Source organism: Amphibalanus amphitrite, unplaced genomic scaffold (assembly GCF_019059575.1).
Source record: "Amphibalanus amphitrite isolate SeventyFive unplaced genomic scaffold, NRLGWU_Aamphi_draft 000592F_arrow, whole genome shotgun sequence".
Taxonomy (NCBI): domain Eukaryota; kingdom Metazoa; phylum Arthropoda; class Thecostraca; order Balanomorpha; family Balanidae; genus Amphibalanus; species Amphibalanus amphitrite.
The window spans coordinates 308,348-326,350 of record NW_024882086.1 but is presented as its reverse complement, the minus strand read 5'-3'; the positions used below and the strand labels follow the sequence as shown (position 1 = coordinate 326,350).

Here is an 18,003-nt window from a genome sequence, read left to right as displayed (position 1 = left end):
GAGTATCTACCAGGACTGGCATGCCGACCGAAGTGGAGATCGGAAAGTCGCAGCCTGGCAGTGGGGGATCTCGTCCTCATCGTGGAGAACGGCAGCCCGCGCGGCCAGTGGCCCCTGGGACGCGTGACCGAGACAGTTCCTGGGCCTGATGGCCGCGTCCGGTCGGCGCGCGTACTGGTCCGTGGAGGAGAAGTGCACCGCCCCGCCCGGCGGCTCTGCCTGCTGGAGGAGGCGCCCGGGTCATGAGCTCGTGTGCGCCTGGTCCGCTCCGTTGGCGGGGGGAGGGTGTTATTTCTGAAAGTGCCAATTAATTATCCTTATGAGGAGGATCCGTGCAGATTTCACATGAAATCTAACAATGATGGAAAATTATGAAAAATGTAGAACAGTCTGGGTGAATGATGGATGATGTGAAAAAGAGGTGAATTTGTATCGACACTTGGCTAATAGTTTTACGAATTTCGAATACAGTCATTTAAAGTAACTGGTCCCTTTTACGATACCCGGCAAGAACAATCGTTAAAATGTTATTGACGTAACAATGGCCAGCGAGCAGCATTTCAAGAATGACCACTTACGAAAAAGTAACTCTGGATTCGGGACTGTCACCCTATGTAAAAACGTTTTAGCGTTGGTTCATATCGACAACACCATTTATTCATCTAGCAGAGAATCGATGCCTTGTTGAATCATGATGATTCAGCTACTTAACAATTATTGCGACTTATTTCATCGAATAAAGGCGATCGATTGGCATGTGGACGTCTAGTTAAGCAGTTTTTGATTTAAACCGCGTCTAAGTTATGCCTCCAATGGGCAGGGTGTTAGCCCCGCCCTGTTGAATTTTCCCTGCCTTCAGCGCAATTTATTCGGGCCGTAATTTCGACAAGCGAGCTCATTCTAAGGTATCGATCTGCCGGCCGTAAGAAACACTTACGCCAAACGCCGCGGCTAAGCACCTCTAAATTTCTCCGCCCGACACGCAACGCCAGCGAGGAAGTGCTTCCGACGAGGAGCCCGGCTGCACCCGAACCGTCGGCCAGACTGTCTCTGCATCGCCACTGTGCCTTCGGGCCCTGAGGCGAGGCGAATCCGAACCACGGGACTTCATGATGGCATCTAGAGATTCGCATTAGTGACTATCCACTCACGTGTGTTTGAGATGAGGGCTCATTAAATATTCCAAGAAGCCATCCTTCAAGAGCGACGTTAATGATCATTCAAAATGGAAACTTTCTCTCTTGGCGAGTAATTACAAATGCATTCTTTTCAAATACGTGAAATAAGGCAATACTGGGAGCAGTCCCTAATGAACCAGTCGGTCGTAACCCGCGTCATGCATCATTCCCAACAAGACTGCATTCTTTTGCAGCAGTTGCGTGCTGGTCGGGCCGTTTCGCCCGCCGGCCGTGCCGCGTCTGTCGTCAGCCTGGCTGTGTTCTGTTCGCCGCACCGCCGGGCAGGCTGCCGGTGCTAACGGGCGCCGTACAGCACCGCGGGCGGCGGGGTTGGCGGGGGCGACCAGGGGTGGTATGGGGTGCCACGCCAATGTCGCCGCCTCGCCCGCCCCGCCAATTCATCAGCGCAGGAAACGGCCCAGCTTACTGCCCGAGGGCGGCACCGGCCGGCCCACTTGAGTCAAATGGCCATCAGGCTCGCCAGGTCGACCGCGCCCGACAGACGGGGCAAGACGGGGTGCCACCGCGCAACGAGCTTCAGACAAGGAGCGGGGAGTCAAACAGAGACGACCACTGCCCCAGCCGCGCTGGTGGTAACGTTCCCTCGCGTGCTGGCGACTCACAAAATTACCCCCTTCGAGCGCTGAGCCGGCGTAACATCAATAATACAACGTGCGGTCACGTGCGAGAACGGGAAGCTGCCGGCGCGCTCACCCCTGTTTGTCGGCTGTTTGTTTGGCACACTCGCCTTACGTCGTTACCCAATTGGTGTTGATGTTCACATTACCGACCCGCACACAGCCGGTGGTTCCACAAAGGAGGTGTTCGACGCGACCAGTAACAATCTCTGGGAGAAATGCTGCCGTCGCGCGGCCAGAAGCGGCCCTGGAGTGCCCGCAGCGGTGGATTAGCATTCCTGTGCCGCGCGTCGGCAGCCACCTGGTACCAAACACACTTAGCGTCGGTCCAAGCCGGCTGCCAGTTCTGACAGTCGACCGACGCGCACAGAGAGACCAACACGTCGGCAGGCAGAGGCCAGAGAGACCGGAGTGAAAGAGAGTCCACCGAGACGACAGAGATCAGTGCAAAACAGCAAAGACATCGGTGACGAGATAGCAGGGACCTGCGCCGACAGGCAGAAAGTTCACTGCGAGCAGACAGCTCAGTACGAAAGTAAGTGACCAACAAGTCCGGCGGAATGGGCGCCGATGACCACCGCAGTCCGGACGCCCTAAGCCCCCAAATCATCATCTTCATCATCATCAGTCCAGTAGAGTTCACCGTGAGACCACGGGATGGTATAACAATCGGCAGGCAGAGTTCAGCAGCATGACGACAGAGCTGCCTACGGCAAGGCCCAGGGACGCCGAGAACGCCACACAGGAAGGATGAATCTGGAGTCGGAATGGCGGAGCGACAGAATCGAGACGTCAGAGGCCGGCCCAGGGACAGCGCAGCTCGGCAGTCGCGCGCGCGTGTCACGCCGGATGCCGCCGCCCTGATCCCGTTAAGTGGCTAATGGAGCATCTGTTCGGCTCCTCTCACGCCAACAGACTCCGCCAGCCTCCCGTCTCAGCCACCTCGGCGCCGCGTCCGCGTCGACCCGTCCGCGCGACCTGCGACACTCCCGGCGCCGGGTGCGACAGGCCCCCTCCCTCGGGAGCGCGGAGGACCGAGGACGCCGCCGCCGGCAGCGCCTGTATTTGTAGCTGTATTGATCAGACAGGCGGCAGATCGGCAGATGAGGTGCAGTTACGGGGGCGGACGCCGGTGCCCCGGGGGCCAGCGGCCGCCGCCGGGACGCGCACCATCCGCTGATGGATTGACCGGCGAGCCGGCCCGACGGCCCCGCTCCCGCGCAACTCTCACGGGCCGGCTTTGGCGGATGAGCGAGCTCAATCAAGAGCCACCGTCTCCGGGACGCCCATGATAGCTATCGCACGTGGCGGGCTACGTTTCCGCCCTGAATAGCGTGCGAAGTGATGCTGGTGTCAAGAGCTGTCGACGGGCGTCGCCGGAACGACGACAGTCAATATGATCTCTGCCGTGATTGGAGGGGGTTCGATGGAGCCAGTGCCGAGACAGGGCACGATGAACCCGCCGCCGGCGGCCGCGTGACGCGCTGAATGCCGCTGACGTTATCAGTGCCATCGAGAGAGCGGCGCGGGTCGCTCGCAGGCAGCGCCCCGGACCGGCGACATCGCTGGATGAGCACCAAATGAGCCGCCGCTATTTGGCACGTGCAACGTGAGAGGAGGGCGCCGGGGCGCTGTCCGATTAGAGGAACTCTGCCGAGGCGGACCGGCCGTCACAGCGGCAATCATGACGGATTTGATAGAACGAGAAGGGGAGGTATAAATTAGATGGAGGCCGCGGCACCGCGCCCCGGAGCGAGCAGAAGGGATGGAGGAACTCATTGCGGCAACTAATGACCGGCCGCACGGAAACCCGGCAAGGGTGGGGAAAACGGCTGTGTAATGCATTAAAGAAGCCTTGTTGCATTACTGAGTGCCGCTTCCGCGGTAGGTGCAGTGATTGATGATGAGTCCAGCCCCCACCAAATCTTATCTGGCAAAGGAGTTCAAGCCTTGGTGACGTAAGCCATAGCAACCAAGAGTCCCTAGCAACCGGAAGTGGAGGGGACACCTCTCGCAAACGATCGACGGACGACGTTTCGTCAGCAAGTCCGTCAGCAACCAATCGCAAATTTTCCGGCTCCATTGAAGACTTTTGAGTCTTTTTTCTTCGGACTCTTTTTCGCTTTTGGGCTCGATGTATCGGTTTTTGTTTCTGGCATTTTTTGGTTTGATTTATTTTTTTTTGCTTTTTTTTGTTTAGATAAGCTAAATTGGACATTTAATAACACAACGACATCAAGCCAATCACAATAACCCGAGTCGCTTAAGGTCAGGTCACTCGGTCACGCCAATTGACCTTGTCCTTGCCTAAGATTAAGACTCCTATGGACCAAAGTCAACTAAACATTCGAATGAAACATCGAATGAAAGATAACATGACACACTCAATCGGCAAATTGCAGCCGTGACCCATGCAAACATGCTAGTGCTATGAGAAGAGTGAAAACCCATTAGATTTACTCAGCTCGACAACACGGATCGACTGATATGCAGCATGACCTTATCTTTTCTAGTTAGGCCATCATCTTGACCTTAAGCCAAATTTCCAAAATGATCTTTCGAGATCAAATTATATCAAATGAGCCTTGTCCTGTGAACTATTACTATTTCTCAAGACCGTGCTTCGACGAAATCGCGATTCGGTATATGAGTCAGCTTGCATTATCCGCTTTGTGAAAAATTGTCAAAATCGGGAACAAAAATGCATGAATAGGCAGGTATTTTACATTTCGTGACCTCCAGTTACCTCAGCGATGACCTGATAAAAAAATGACCATAACAATTCTGAAAGATTTTATAGCCAGCTTCTATTGCTTTTTACCGCGTCTTACTAGCTTGCTTACTTTTGGAGATAACCTGGTGTGGCCAAAAAGGCCCCCCTCTACCAGTGGAGAAGTCTGAGAGACCCACCCGGGCGCGGGTTTATGTTTGCCTTGAGTGTGAATGCTTAGGTCAAATCAGAGAGCTTTTCCAAAAAGAGCGTTAAAGGAGCTATTGGATGCACCTTTTTGCGTCACTGTAGATCTAACTAAACATGCCCGAGTCATGCGCCAGTTTGTCGAAATTGTTCAAATACGCGAACTTCGACGATTTCTGGTGACCTGACCTTTGACTTGACAAACAAAAAAGACGGATGCATTTTTTTCAGGATTTTTTTTTTACGCTATGACGAATGCCGCTCACCACGTGTCGTTAGGTGGCCTAGAAGCAAACACAGGGGCGTGAAAACGCCCACTCCATCCAGCACTTACTAGAAAATTCAGACCACTAGCACAGCGCGGATTAAAGAGGTGGCTTTGGGGTGTTCTGGGTTGCCATTTCGATCTTCGTAGTTGTTTTGCGCAAAGATGATTACGGAGCGAGCGAAGCGAGCGGAGTCTCATACTGAATTAAGGGAAAATTCTGAGTATGAGCGGCCGGCCGGCCGGCCGGCCGGCCGGCCGTGGGGACGCTCTTCAAAAGCTAATATCTTAGGAACGGGACATCCGATTGACAAGCGGTCTTCTTTACTGAATGTCACTTGGACGTAAAAGTTCTGTGGTGTGATGGCCACCATGCGTTCGTGCCAACCACCGCACGTGGCGCGTGGTAAAGTTGGACATTTTTTAAGAACACCCAAAATTGCAACCTCAATAACGGCACAACGTTGGGCCGATTGAATTGAAACTCGGTACACAGTTAGGTCTCCATCAGATAATTCATCTGCATGTGTTAAGGTTGGGGTGCTACAGCACGTGCGCACGTGCAGGGGGCGCTCCCAGATCTCGAGAACGGCTGGGCCGATTGCGCTCAAATTTGGTACACGGTTGGGGACCAGTTAGTAGGGTGCCGTGCAAAAGTCAGTTTGGACCCCGCTTGCACGTGCGCACGTGCAGTGTGCCGCTTCCAGATCTCGAGAACGGCTAGGCCGATTGCGCTGAAATTTGGCACATCGCTAAAGACCGGTTAGTAGGGTGCAGTGCACAAGTTAGTTGGAGGTACCCCCTCGCAATTTCGCACGTGCAAGGCCCATCCTCTCGCTCGCTCCGTTGGTCGCCCAAAAGGCGTTTTACTGGTGTATTGGGCTCCAGTAAGTCTTCCAGTCAATCCTGGAAACGCTCGTGGTGTGTCCTTTTCTACCTCGGTGGGTGGCTCCCCGATGCGTAGCAAATTGCAGCTAGAAGGAAGAGGTCAGGGGACCTCGCTGTGGTACTAGAATTACTCGCAAGCTTAGCGGCACTTTCTTCAATAATCTTGAGCGTCACCTTCCACGACTTCCGACAGTTTCCCGAAGCTCGGTATATACTGCTGGGTTTAAAATAAGATTGACTGGCTTCTTTTTTCTTCTGTTTTCTTTCCACTTCACAAAAGTAAACTGCTTCCTTGCCTTGCTGCCTGCGTTTGTGCGAGACTTTTAAGTGTCATGTATTTGATTTAATGCGTATTATCAAAATAAAATGGTTACCTTCTACGGCTCTTTCATATTAATGACAATGACTTTATTGTTGTTTGCAATATTCGAGCAATCGAGATAATATGAGAAAAGTACCTAAGTGACAAGGGTGATCTGAACATCTGAACCGTGCTGTAAACAATAAAAATTAAGTGCACGCTCGCGCTTGTAAATACTCCGGATCCCCTCGAACTTATCCTGAATGTTGCTATAATATTGGTGAACAAATTTATAAATTCTGCAACAGAGACACATACAAGCACATGAAATGAAGCATTGCTTATTTTTACAGAATATGAATGTCGCAGCTGCACCACTTGGGGAAATCTGGCAATTATAGTTTATCCCAGTATACCTGAGCTAGTATTATCCTAAATTGTTTTGTTCTCATTTACATGATCTGTTTGCGTCAAATATCAAAACTTGTGCATTTAATGCTATTTTGAATTTCCGGCTGTTACTTTCATAAAATCAGATGTTTGAAACATGACGAAAAAGCTCTCGTTTCCATATAGTTTTAACTAGGGCTGTCTAGTTGAATACTAAATAAATATACCAAGCCCCCGTGACGTCACGATCTGTCCAACCTTATGTTGTAGTAATCTTGGATGAGTCTATTGAGGTTCATCCGTCAATAGGTGATTAGGTTTAATGTTGTTGTTTTTTTCTTGTTTGCGGCAAGGAAAAGAGTGCCTTACATATTGCTGTGGGAAAGTATTGCAACATTAGAGCAGCGCAAAAGTTATTGTTTAATTATTAGGGTTCTTAGTGTACATATACTGTTTACCCCCTCTGACCAAGCAAACCCAGGGAAAACCTATACCCAAACATTCAAATAAATATAAAATATACATAAATATCATACGTGTAGAATCAAGTAAAAAATAGGCGCTATTATCAAAACGTTCTTCTCTACTACACATACGTTTACATTTGCCGGTCTTTCTAAGGTAACAGCAGTTATTTCAGTGATTTATTCCAATTATTTGTATAAGAATTTCAAGGTAAAGCATTTCGGTCGGATTTGCACATTCAATCTATTTTTCAACTCAGTCAACCTCAATGTTAGCACTCGCCTGTGGTAATAACTAGGCAAGTACAATTCAAACTCAGAACCACTAATTTAAGCGCCGATAAACATAGAGCTAATAACACTGTTGAAGCATACCACAGCAGTGAATGCCGCGCTGTGATTTACCTAACGCCCAGCATTCCCCACGCATGGGGCAAAGTGGCAAACTACTCACCACTAGCATGCTAGCAGATCCTGCGAGGTGAGGTGGAACATTCAGAGTATGGAGCCAGCAGAATCACCAGCTGGTAACCTCTGAAAAGAAACGCAGCTGTTACCTTATGGCGCGAGGAAAAAACGCATCAAGGTTCACAGCAAAAGGCTATCTATCGAGCCCGAGCGTCAGCATTTATCATTCTTTTAAGTTATCCTGATAAAGTTTCAAATAGGTCGAAGATGCATAGATTTTGTATCTTCTATGTTTAATAAACCATTCTCAAATGTTTAAGCCGCCGTGATCCAGGCTCACTAGTGACTAGTTTTGCTTTCTTTATATAATTTCTCTTTATTCTCTCATAATTCAGCTTGGCGCGACCTGCACTCTTTAACACCTGGAACGCCGATTCTACCCGGTACGCCCCATGGCGGCAGTGGCAGCGACGGCGGTGGGCAGCGGGCGGCGGATGGCAGCAAATACTGACGTCCAGTGCAGTCGTGCCGACCCCCGTGCCGTGTCGCCTGCGACGGCCGCTAGCCTGACGTGGCTGCGTGTCGGCTTGCTGCAGCTCGGCCGGCACTAGGGCTGATAATCCCGGGACTTTTTGGCAATCCCGGGATCCCGGGATTTTAGAAATGCAATCCCGGGATATCCCGGGATCCCGGGATTGAACAGTTTTTATTTTAACCTGTCTACAAAGCAGAATTTTCTTGCAATATCGTATGTACAGGGTGTTCCGAAAAAAGTGTCACAGTTCCAAACGTGTATTATAAACGCTTGACAAGTATTAACGCATTAAAACATACACCATATGAAAGCTCACGTTTGTCGTTTTTCAATGATGTTGAGGGTTTCTTTGAAAATGAGCCCCATTATTATTAAAAGATAAGCAAGTAATAGCCTTTGGCTCATTGTATAATAGACAAAAGAAATGGAAAACAATTTCGTGTCGAACACGAAATATCGCACATATATTCTTTTCCATTTCTTTTGTCTATTATACAATGAGCCAAAGGCTATTACTTGCTTATCTTTGTCGTTTTTCAACAAGGTTACTCTCGTATCAGTGCTATAACTCCTTGCCAGAGGGCAGAGGAGTTCCTGCGATCACAAGTTTACGCGAACTTCTTGTAGTTCACGTTCTCGATATGGGCACCACCGCGGTTGAGACATGCCTTGATTCTGGCCTGGAAACTCTCAGCGACTTTCGTCAGAGTCTCGGGACCGACTTGATGCAGGTATCTTTCGACGTTCTGCTTAAGCTGGACCAGTGTCTTGGGCTTGCCTGCGTACACAGTGTCCTTGGCAGCCCCCCACAGCCAAAAGTCTAGCGGGTTGAGATCAGGGCTGTGGGGAGCCCACTCATGGGCGGTGCCGAGAGACATGAGGCGAGCGTTGAACAGCTCCTTAAGGCATTCGATACTCTCACGCGCAGTGTGAGGCGGAGCTCCGTCTTGCATGAACCATGCCTGTTGCAGTTGGTTATCGGTGAGCATATCGGTCAGATCCGCGTAGAATTCCCGGATGACCTCGCGGTAGCGCTCGCCATTGATGGTGACGGTCCGGCCATCTTCTTCGAACCAGTAGGGACCGAGGAGGCCGTGAGTGGCGTTGTAGGCCACGAAGGCAGTGACCTTCGGGCCCTTCAGCTGCTTCTCCGTTACTTCTTCCGGTGGTGAGTTACCCCAGAAAGTGTTGTTGTGGTTGTTCACCGCACCGTTCAGGTGGAAGTGAGCCTCGTCTGAGAACCAGACTCGGTTCACCCACCGCGCGTTCCTCTCCATCTTGTTGGAGATCCATTGACACATGACTTGCCGCTTTTGCCTGTCCCGATCCGTCATCTTATGTCTGGTGGATATTATGTACGATGACAGTTTTAGCTCGTCGCATAGGATGCGTCTTACGCTGGTTTTAGCAAGTCCGAGCTGTTGAGAGCGTCGACGGAGCGACTTCTTGGGACTGGCAATGACGGAATTTCGCACGGCCGCGATGGTCTCTGGGGACTTTGAAACCGATGCTGGCCTGCCGCTGCTGCCCCTGTGAGTATTCAGGACTGAACCTGTTGTCTCAAAATGGTTAACAAACCTTGCAATGAGTTTGTTGCAGGGCAGATCTCGAGTTTCCATGTCACACTCGCGTCGAAGTCGGCGGCGGACGGTGACGTACGATTTCGTCTCGAACCATAATCGGACGATTTTGATTTTTTGTTCTGGCGAGAAAACCATCGTAGATTTTGGTGAACCGTTTTGTCCACCAAAATCGACAAGGGTTGTGAGCAGCATATCTTAAGCCAAACTATTTCGGACAATTTTTACGGAAATCGCACGTGACTAAAATCGTGACACTTTTTTCGGAACACCCGGTATATGGCGCATCCTTACCATCATAAACACCAAGATTACTTTACTACTCATAAACACAATACCAGGCATACACCTTCACCCCGAACAAATATAAGAGCATGAATGACATTGATCATTGTATTTCTTGTTTATATTTCGAGTCAGGATACAGTAGACGTGCCTACGGATTGTGGTCGTCTGACCAGCAGCATGTCCTGGTCACATTCACTTGTTACGGTAGTAGCACTTGAGGAAGCAAAGTGCATCAACGACTTCGTCGCCGAGACTCGACCGCACTTTTGTGACGATATTCCCGACAGTGGAAAACACTCGTTCCGATTCAACACTCGTAGGAACTATGCCCTTCAGCCAGTTGTAGGACAGCGCTACCATGCCTGTCCTTCCTGAGATAGGTAAATTTTCCAATTCTTTCCTTATGGCCTTCGTCATCATCAGAGAAGATTGCTAAAAGTTAATCCCAGACGGGCATGAACTGGTGCCTTGCTCTGGAGCTCTAACCTCATCTAGAGCTTGTTGAAGCATCGACTGAAGAGACGGCGCTGATTCAGGATCATCAGCGTCCATCACTTCTGTATCTACACCTACTTCGGTATCATGCATCTGTTCTCCCAATCTTTCCATCACGTGAACAACTAAGTCCTGTGCTTCCTTGCGAGAGGCACTAGGAAAAATATCTTTCCAGTCTCTGTCTGCCGACATTTTGTTATGGAGCGATTGTAGGACTTTAGCAGCACGTGACCGTCTCTGCCGGATGCGCTGTTTCAACGCATCAGACAGTTTACATGCAATCGCGTTTACATGCAGTTTACATGCAATTAAATTCAGCAAAATCCGACATTTTGGCAAAGTTAGCTATAGCTTATCACAAAGGCACGTAATTAATAATTATTCACTAACGGTAACCATGCCCAGGGCGCCCGGCCAGCCTCATGGATCGTCCAGCCACGGGGCACTGACAGTAACTGAGCCACCAGACGTGCTCCCATAGTCACACAGAGAAGACGGCCGACCTCCTCCCACTCGATGGACTCGAATTCGATAGTCGGCATAGTATGTCATCGTGCAAAATGATCTGTTAAAGGGACCCTCCCACCTTCAAAAAAGTTAATGAATTGCCATGAAAGTGATGTCGCTCGGTTCAGAAAGAGCAAAAACGAATATCTACCAAATTTCATCGAAAAATATTCACCGGTTTTCAAGATATTAGACTTTTACTTTTGTTTACTTTTTGGGATCTCCGCTGTTCCTAGCGACTTTATTTGAAAGTGCGGCATTTGTTACGCGCAAAGCAGCATGTACCACCGCGTGCTACAAAACGTTTTAGTCAAACATTTAACGGACGTTCGAAAGCCTGATGACGTCATCAGATTCCCGTAATGGTTAAGAGATAGGGACCACGCTGGTCCCACCCTGCAAGTAAAGAGAAGAAATTTCTTGAACACCATAAAGCTGCGGGGGTTGCGACCAGGATAAATGGTGGTTTCTGAGCCTGGCCGCAAACTTGGCTATCTCAACTCAAAACTAATGTTAAGGTGGGAGGGTCCCTTTAAACCGAGTACGCGAGGGACGTCGCGGGGAGCGAGAGATGAGCCGAGAGAGAGCTCGTCTCTCGCCACATTGTGAAGGCTGAGACGGTGTGAAACAATGTCAATTAGGTATATATGTAACCAATACTTGTGCATAACGACTTTGCACGGCGTAAGTAAGATCTTTGGACATAAAACTGCACTGTAATGCGTTGTTACTCACTTACCTTTTTTTACATACCTACTATCAGCTACACTTTATGAACGATGTTTCTGTACGGAAAATATCGGGATCCCGAAATCCCGATGCTTCTAATCCCGGGATTCGGGATTAATACAACCCCGGGATCCCGGGATCCCGATCCCGGGATTATCAGCCCTAGCCGGCACTCACAGAGCCGTATCACGTGCCGCCGTCGCCCGCCCGCCTGTCACAGCACCGCGTCATGGTCCGCCGGCAGCGGGCGCGCCGCTTATCGCCACAGGACCGCCGCCAACGCCGCGCCGCCACAGCAGCGCCGCCATTCATGCCGTATTCCCGAGGAGACAGGTCGTATCAATGATTTATTGTCGGCGCTCGGTTATCACCGTCTTTAGCATCGATTCAGGTGGTAATTACAGTCCTAATGAACGTCCCGGTCGGCCGGAGTCGGACCGGCCGCTAATGGCGCCGGTGACACCGGCGCCGGCCGTGGTGACACCGGGTCTGGACGACGGCCCGCAACCGTTATGCACTTAGTTACCGCGCCGGCAGCGGCAGGGCAGTGGCTGGTGGGTGACGCTGGAGACGGGTGGGGAGGGGTGGAGGGAGACACCCTCCGTCTGTCCGTCTGCCGCCCGGTATTGGACCAATGGCAGTGAAAAATGGTGAGAGCCCCCACCAGCAGTGATTAATGGAAGTTCCAGCACTGGTCGCCCCCTGTCTGACTGCTCGCTCTGTGGTGTTGACTGGCCGGCACGCGGCGCCTGTGGCAACGGGTTCGACGTCGACTCGTCACCTTCCCTGGTGCCCTCACTGGGCTTACAGAGGCGCCCTCGCTCTCATGCTATTATTTCTGAAATTTGACGACTTCTTGTCGTCTCTTTTCATCATGTTTCGGTTCAGAAGTTTGAAAAGCACTCTTCACGCTGCATTTCATTAACATTTACATAGTCATAATCCACATCCACATCCGTCTTTCTTTCGTCACCCTTTCCCAGTTGTCGGGTGAATTCATTATTTTCTGCACGTCGTCATCCGAGAGCCCAGACGAACTCTCCAGACACAAGGTCATTTGTTCCCCACATCCTCCGGCGCCAGCGTCGCCTTTCCGCACAGTAAACTGTATCAGCTGGCGAAAAACCAGACACTCATGAAGAAAGACGGCACAAAAACGTGACTTTGTGGTCATCCAGAGTTCCGCTGGCGTCGCCAGTGCCGACAGACGGCGGCGGCGGGGTCACGAGCCCATCTATGACACACCCTGACCTCTGCTGCCAAACCGCGGGGTGTCAACACCTTCAGAGAATCGCCACAGCAGCTGCCGTGGTCGCCACATTCTGTCTCTTGTCACGCTGGAAACAGAATCTCAGAAGAGCGCATCGCCGCGGCGGTACCGTCGCTACCGACGATGGTAGCGACGCTGGTGTGATAGGAGAAAGACTCATGGCAGCGACTGTCAGTGACCCGAGTTATCTGGCGGCGCGGATCCAGGTCGCAGTGGCATTCAGCCGTCCGAATTATCTCAGCACGACTAATGCATTGTCGCGCTAATGCACACACCGACCCGCCGCGTGGCGATCTATGTCTCGAGGTCAGCGGGGTCGACAGCGAGGACGGCGGCGCCGCGACTCGTCACTGATGCATGGCGCGTGCCGCTATTAACGTGTCGGCTGGCCGTGTATCGCCCGCACATCAGCCGTCAAATTGAAAAGGAATGATTCAGTATGTACGGTGTTGTACCTTGTGGTCAAGTAAAGGGCTGTATGTGATTAAATAGGCATGCAGAGGTCAAAAAAACTTCCTACTCGCTTACATTGTAGGCGACAGAAGCTGACAGGCACCAGAGACATTTGGTGACAAAGTCACGAAAATGGTGAACGCACTGCATCGCATTTGTTGACGGCGTTTTCGCACACTGCTAGCGAACAGACTAACCAGCCAATCCGCGGCGAGAATAACCCTGAGCGAACCAATCGGATGCTGGTGACACGAGGGGACAACGCTGAGCTGACGCGACAGCCGCCAGGGAGCCTTCACTGTGGATTTTGTAGGCCCCAGGAGCCAACGCATCAAAGATTTTGAGCGGGCCTTTTCGGCGCACGTCTATGAGAGGTATACCGTGATCATGAACACGTAGCAAAACAGGAGTGGACTCTCGCGAGTAGCGCTCAGTGCCTGTCCAATTTTTGCTTTCAAGAAAGGGACTGGCGCCGTGATGAAAGCTGAGTTGTTGTATTGTGGTTATGATTCTTTCTGTTTTAAGCAAGGCAGGACATAACACTGGAAGTAAGGAATCTTGGGTTGTCTAATTTTGCTGGTTTAGGTACTTGTAAGTTGGATATAACAACGCTACAGCTAGCCCGGTGGGCATCAAAAGCAAGGCTGTGTGGATTTGTTGCCTGATTTTGAAACACTTGCCAAAGTTGTCAATGAATAGATGTTTTACTGTGAATATTGACACAACTTTCATTTTGATTTTTATTTGTTGAGCCCTAGAACAAGAAGAGCAGGAATTTCAATTTTCATTAGCTGTTTAAAAGTATACCAGTCCAAGGACTCCGAAAAAATGATGTAGGGTGGTATGTAGGTTGTAAGCTGGGAGGTTGTGGGCTGGTAGGCTTTCTGCTTTGTGTTGGTATGTTGTAGGTAGGTTGTAGGTTAGTAGTTATGTGAGTGTGGTTCAGGCTTAACTGTTTTTCCTTCATTCCGACTTCTACTCTTTTACTCTTGCGTAAAGTGTTTAAGAAGTCTGAATGAAAGAAAAACATTATCATTACCTAACCTAATCTTACTTTCTACCCTACTACCTAATACCTTAATATTTACCTTCTACCTACCTGTACCTACAAGTTACAACTTCCTTCCTTAAACCTGCCAACCGACAAGCTCCGAAGCATGCAACCCACCTACCTAGCGGCTAGCACCTACACCTGTTTTATTTTGACTTCTTGTATACTAGGCACTAGCACCAAAAATCTAATGATTAGAATTTTGGTTTAACAATATTAGTGGCCTTGATGTGGAAAAGGAACCTTTTGCAACATGTTGCATAGGTAGGTATATTGTATTATACATAGGCACCTATTATTTGTTATGGCATAACAGGTGTGAAATCCCACCATATGGAACACAGATTTAAATGTATTATGGAAAAATGTAAAATAGAATGTCAGTAATTCTTAAATGCATCTGCACAAGATTAGTTACACATGCATTCAGTGTCCCAAAGTTGAATTTTGGCTGGGGTGTCAGAGGGGGATATTATCCACCAAAAAGGGGTAGAGGGTGGAAACTGCTGGTTAGATTAGATACAAAAAGAGTGAGAAAAGATCAATAGCATTTATTTTTATCCATGAGTATCTATGATCATAAACCAACTCCAAGTATCAACACAACTCAGTCCACCACACCTGTCCACCTGTCCAAGTCCACCACACCTGAACTGCCTTTTGAGGCAACAAGGTGTTCTTGGCTGAGAGTGGTTAATTGCTCTTAGAAATTGTTGGTGAGAGTGGCAAATGAATCTCAGTATTTCCCACCCAAATCAACAAATTTTGGGACACTGTACTAATACATTATCCAGGTTTAGGGCCACACTATAACATTGGCGACAGTAACATTAACCCTCGCCCGTATTGGTGTTTTTCCAGCCGAGAACGTATAAGGGGAGGGGGGTCCGTTGGACCCCCCTTGCCGTTTCGCCCCTGATCGAGCTAGAGCTTCGCGGAAAAAACGAGCGTGTTGCCCGTGACAAGAGGAAGCCGATGATACCTAATTTTAAGGTCCTAGGTCATTGGTTGACCTTGCAGGTCAGGTCAATGACCCAAAAGTCGGGAAAATCGGGACCTGTTAGAACGTCGTAAAGTGTGGCTGCTACGGGGTTTTTCGGGGTGCTGATCACGAATATCATGTTAGTTTTGATCACAGATGATGTCTTCATGCATTTAGTCCGGGTCGGGTCAGGTCAGGTCAGGTCAACCAGTAGGGGTCCTGCCGGGTATTCCTAGTAGGTGTCAACCGCCTCTGATAGCTTCGTAACATGTTACGAAGGCACCAAAACTACTTCGTAAATGTTCAAATGGTTGCTAAATTCGAATTCAGCTGCAAAAACTGACCTAGAAACATGTAAAACTCGAAAAAGTGTACCGAGGTCATCAAAGGTCAATGACCTGACTTGACCTTCAGGTGACCTTGACACCCACTCTAACGCATGGGGGCAACATCATATCACATGTTTGAACGCTTGAAACCACGAAAAGACTGCAAACGCGCGGCTAATGCGAGCCGACATACGCCGAATCGCGATTCCGGCCAAACATGGTCTCGAAAAGTAGGTCACAGGTCAAAGGTCATTGGGGTCAGGGTCATGGAATTTTCAGAGTTGATGTAAAATTGATTAACGCGAGGGTACTGAAAGTTTCGTCGCGATCGGCCGCTTTTTACGCGAGGTATTCGCGAAAAACCATGGGGGGGTCCGTTCGACCCCCCCTATACGGGCGAGGGTTAACATTGGCCTGATGAATCCTGGAATTTTTCCAATTTTACCACCCTAGTGCAACATTTATCCGGCCTCCGGGGGCAGGGGTCACAAAGGGGGTTGAAAAATTTTGTAGGTGACACAAAATAAGTTTTTTTGACCTCTGTAGGCATGGAAGATAAGGTGTCCTCGATAAAGTTGCAACAGTCCATGGAAGGCATGTAGATTCGATGTTTTAGCGAAGGACGCCGATGTTTTCCATAGATAGAAAGAACCATATTTTTCAGGTAATATGCCATCCGATTTCAAGTATTCAGCTCCTTATCATCGAGACATTGTAAAACAACGAAATGGCACTCCATCAATGTATCTCATAGCCATATGGAAGCCATGTTGCCACAGGCAGCAATCTTTATGTCAACATTTCCCCTAAATGCACTCAGCTTGAAAATTTTACAACATGCTCGGAGCCAATAAAACGCTATACTACAGTTTATCAGCGGCGAAATTGAAGTGTCAAAACCAAGGTCGTCGGTCCGATATTGAGCGTAACGATCGACCGGCCAGCGCCTCCGGCATCGGGTCAGCTGTGCAGGTCGGTCATCAGCGGGCCAGGACGGCACAACAGGCAACGTTACCAAGTTACCGGCAACCCCTGACCAAACCTGTGACGAGCTCATGTGGGTGAGCAGGTTCAGCGCAGCTTTTCACTTCTCAGCCCACAGCTCAACTCACTCGGAACTCAACTCAGTCAGTTTAGTTCAATTCTTTCGAGTCATGTCAACCCACACAGATTTCGTGAGATCAGTTTGGAAGCCCATCATCTCAGATGTATTTTACATTTTATATTTTACATTTCATATCTTTATATTTTTAGTTTCAATAAATGTGTTCCAAGCGATATTCATGGACAGATTTACTCAATAAAGCCCAGCATAAACCAGATCTAGCATCGTGCGCTCTGGGTTATATTGTCCAATGTGCTATTCCTAGCACACGATATTATTTGAATAACACGTTTGGCATATTGAATGGGAAAACAAGGCTGGTTGCATTGGAATCCAGTCATTATTTCGAGCTGCGGTCGCAGCCACTCGAAGTCAATCCTTGATGGCCCAAACGAGCGAACGCCAAAGCGATTCGATCCCGGGCAACCATTGCTGAATCCGCTTTGACCCGAGTCGAGCGGTCTCGGCTACCATGCCTATTGCCTAATGAACTCATCGCTAACGATCGTCTAAATTCCAACAAACATACTCGCAGTTATCCGGCACTTTGACGTCTTATAAACTTAACGGAATACCTACTGGCACCGATTCAGTTTCGCTTACGCTTACTCGCTTAGCTTAGTTTATCTGGGCAGCTAAAAAGTGGAATATAACTGAGAGAATGCAAAAGCGGTACTGATACATTCACTGCAGCTTGACTCGGCTGGTGGCAAAACAGCCCCTGGCACTGAAGCTACCCACGCTTAGGCCATCAAGCCTCTACTGGCACCTTTCCACACCTCAGGTGTGACTGTGTAAGACAACTCTGGTATCCGAGTCAGTAATCAAACCCACTGAACCGCGTCCCGGGCGGCGCTGATTTTCAGCCGAACCTAGCTCGGTTTTGTGTACTGAGCCCTGACCTTTTGGCCAGCACCGACAGCAGGCGATTCGGGCCATTTGTCCACTGATGTAAGATCGAGATGGCATCGCTTAACCGCTACCACAACGGCTGGTTTATCGCACTAAGATCAGAGTACAGAAACTCAGTGAGCTTTGATATATAACCGAGTTAGGATTTCCTAGATGGAATCGACAAATCACTGAGCGAGGCAGCTCTTTCATTCCAGCTAGAACTGTTGCTCCTTCAATTCCGTTAAAACGATGATCTGATGACAGGGAGCACGCTGCTACATCAGCGAAACTCATCCAAACATCCACTTCACACATCGCATCACTACCACCAGCTGG

The 18,003-nt window shown here is 49.5% G+C and overlaps 2 protein-coding genes across 2 annotated transcripts in view; both read right to left on the bottom strand.

Annotated features, from left to right (window-relative positions):
- The window catches only part of LOC122394457, a 58,768-nt gene that overhangs the window by 27,996 nt on the left and 12,769 nt on the right, over nucleotides 1-18,003 (bottom strand). Inside the window, exon 2 of the mRNA XM_043391345.1 lies at nucleotides 7,496-7,575. The gene's annotated coding sequence lies outside the window, so the exon portion shown is untranslated. The remainder of the gene's footprint in view (nucleotides 1-7,495; nucleotides 7,576-18,003) is intronic.
- Nucleotides 8,593-9,285, bottom strand: LOC122394456. The gene has a single exon (XM_043391344.1). It carries the CDS (start codon nucleotides 9,283-9,285, stop codon nucleotides 8,593-8,595), a length of 693 nt encoding a protein of 230 aa, XP_043247279.1.

Bases quoted from the DNA above. Each gene is read 5' to 3' on its own strand.
- LOC122394456 (XM_043391344.1), bottom strand. From the start codon at position 9,285: ATGTGTCAATGGATCTCCAACAAGATGGAGAGGAACGCGCGGTGGGTG.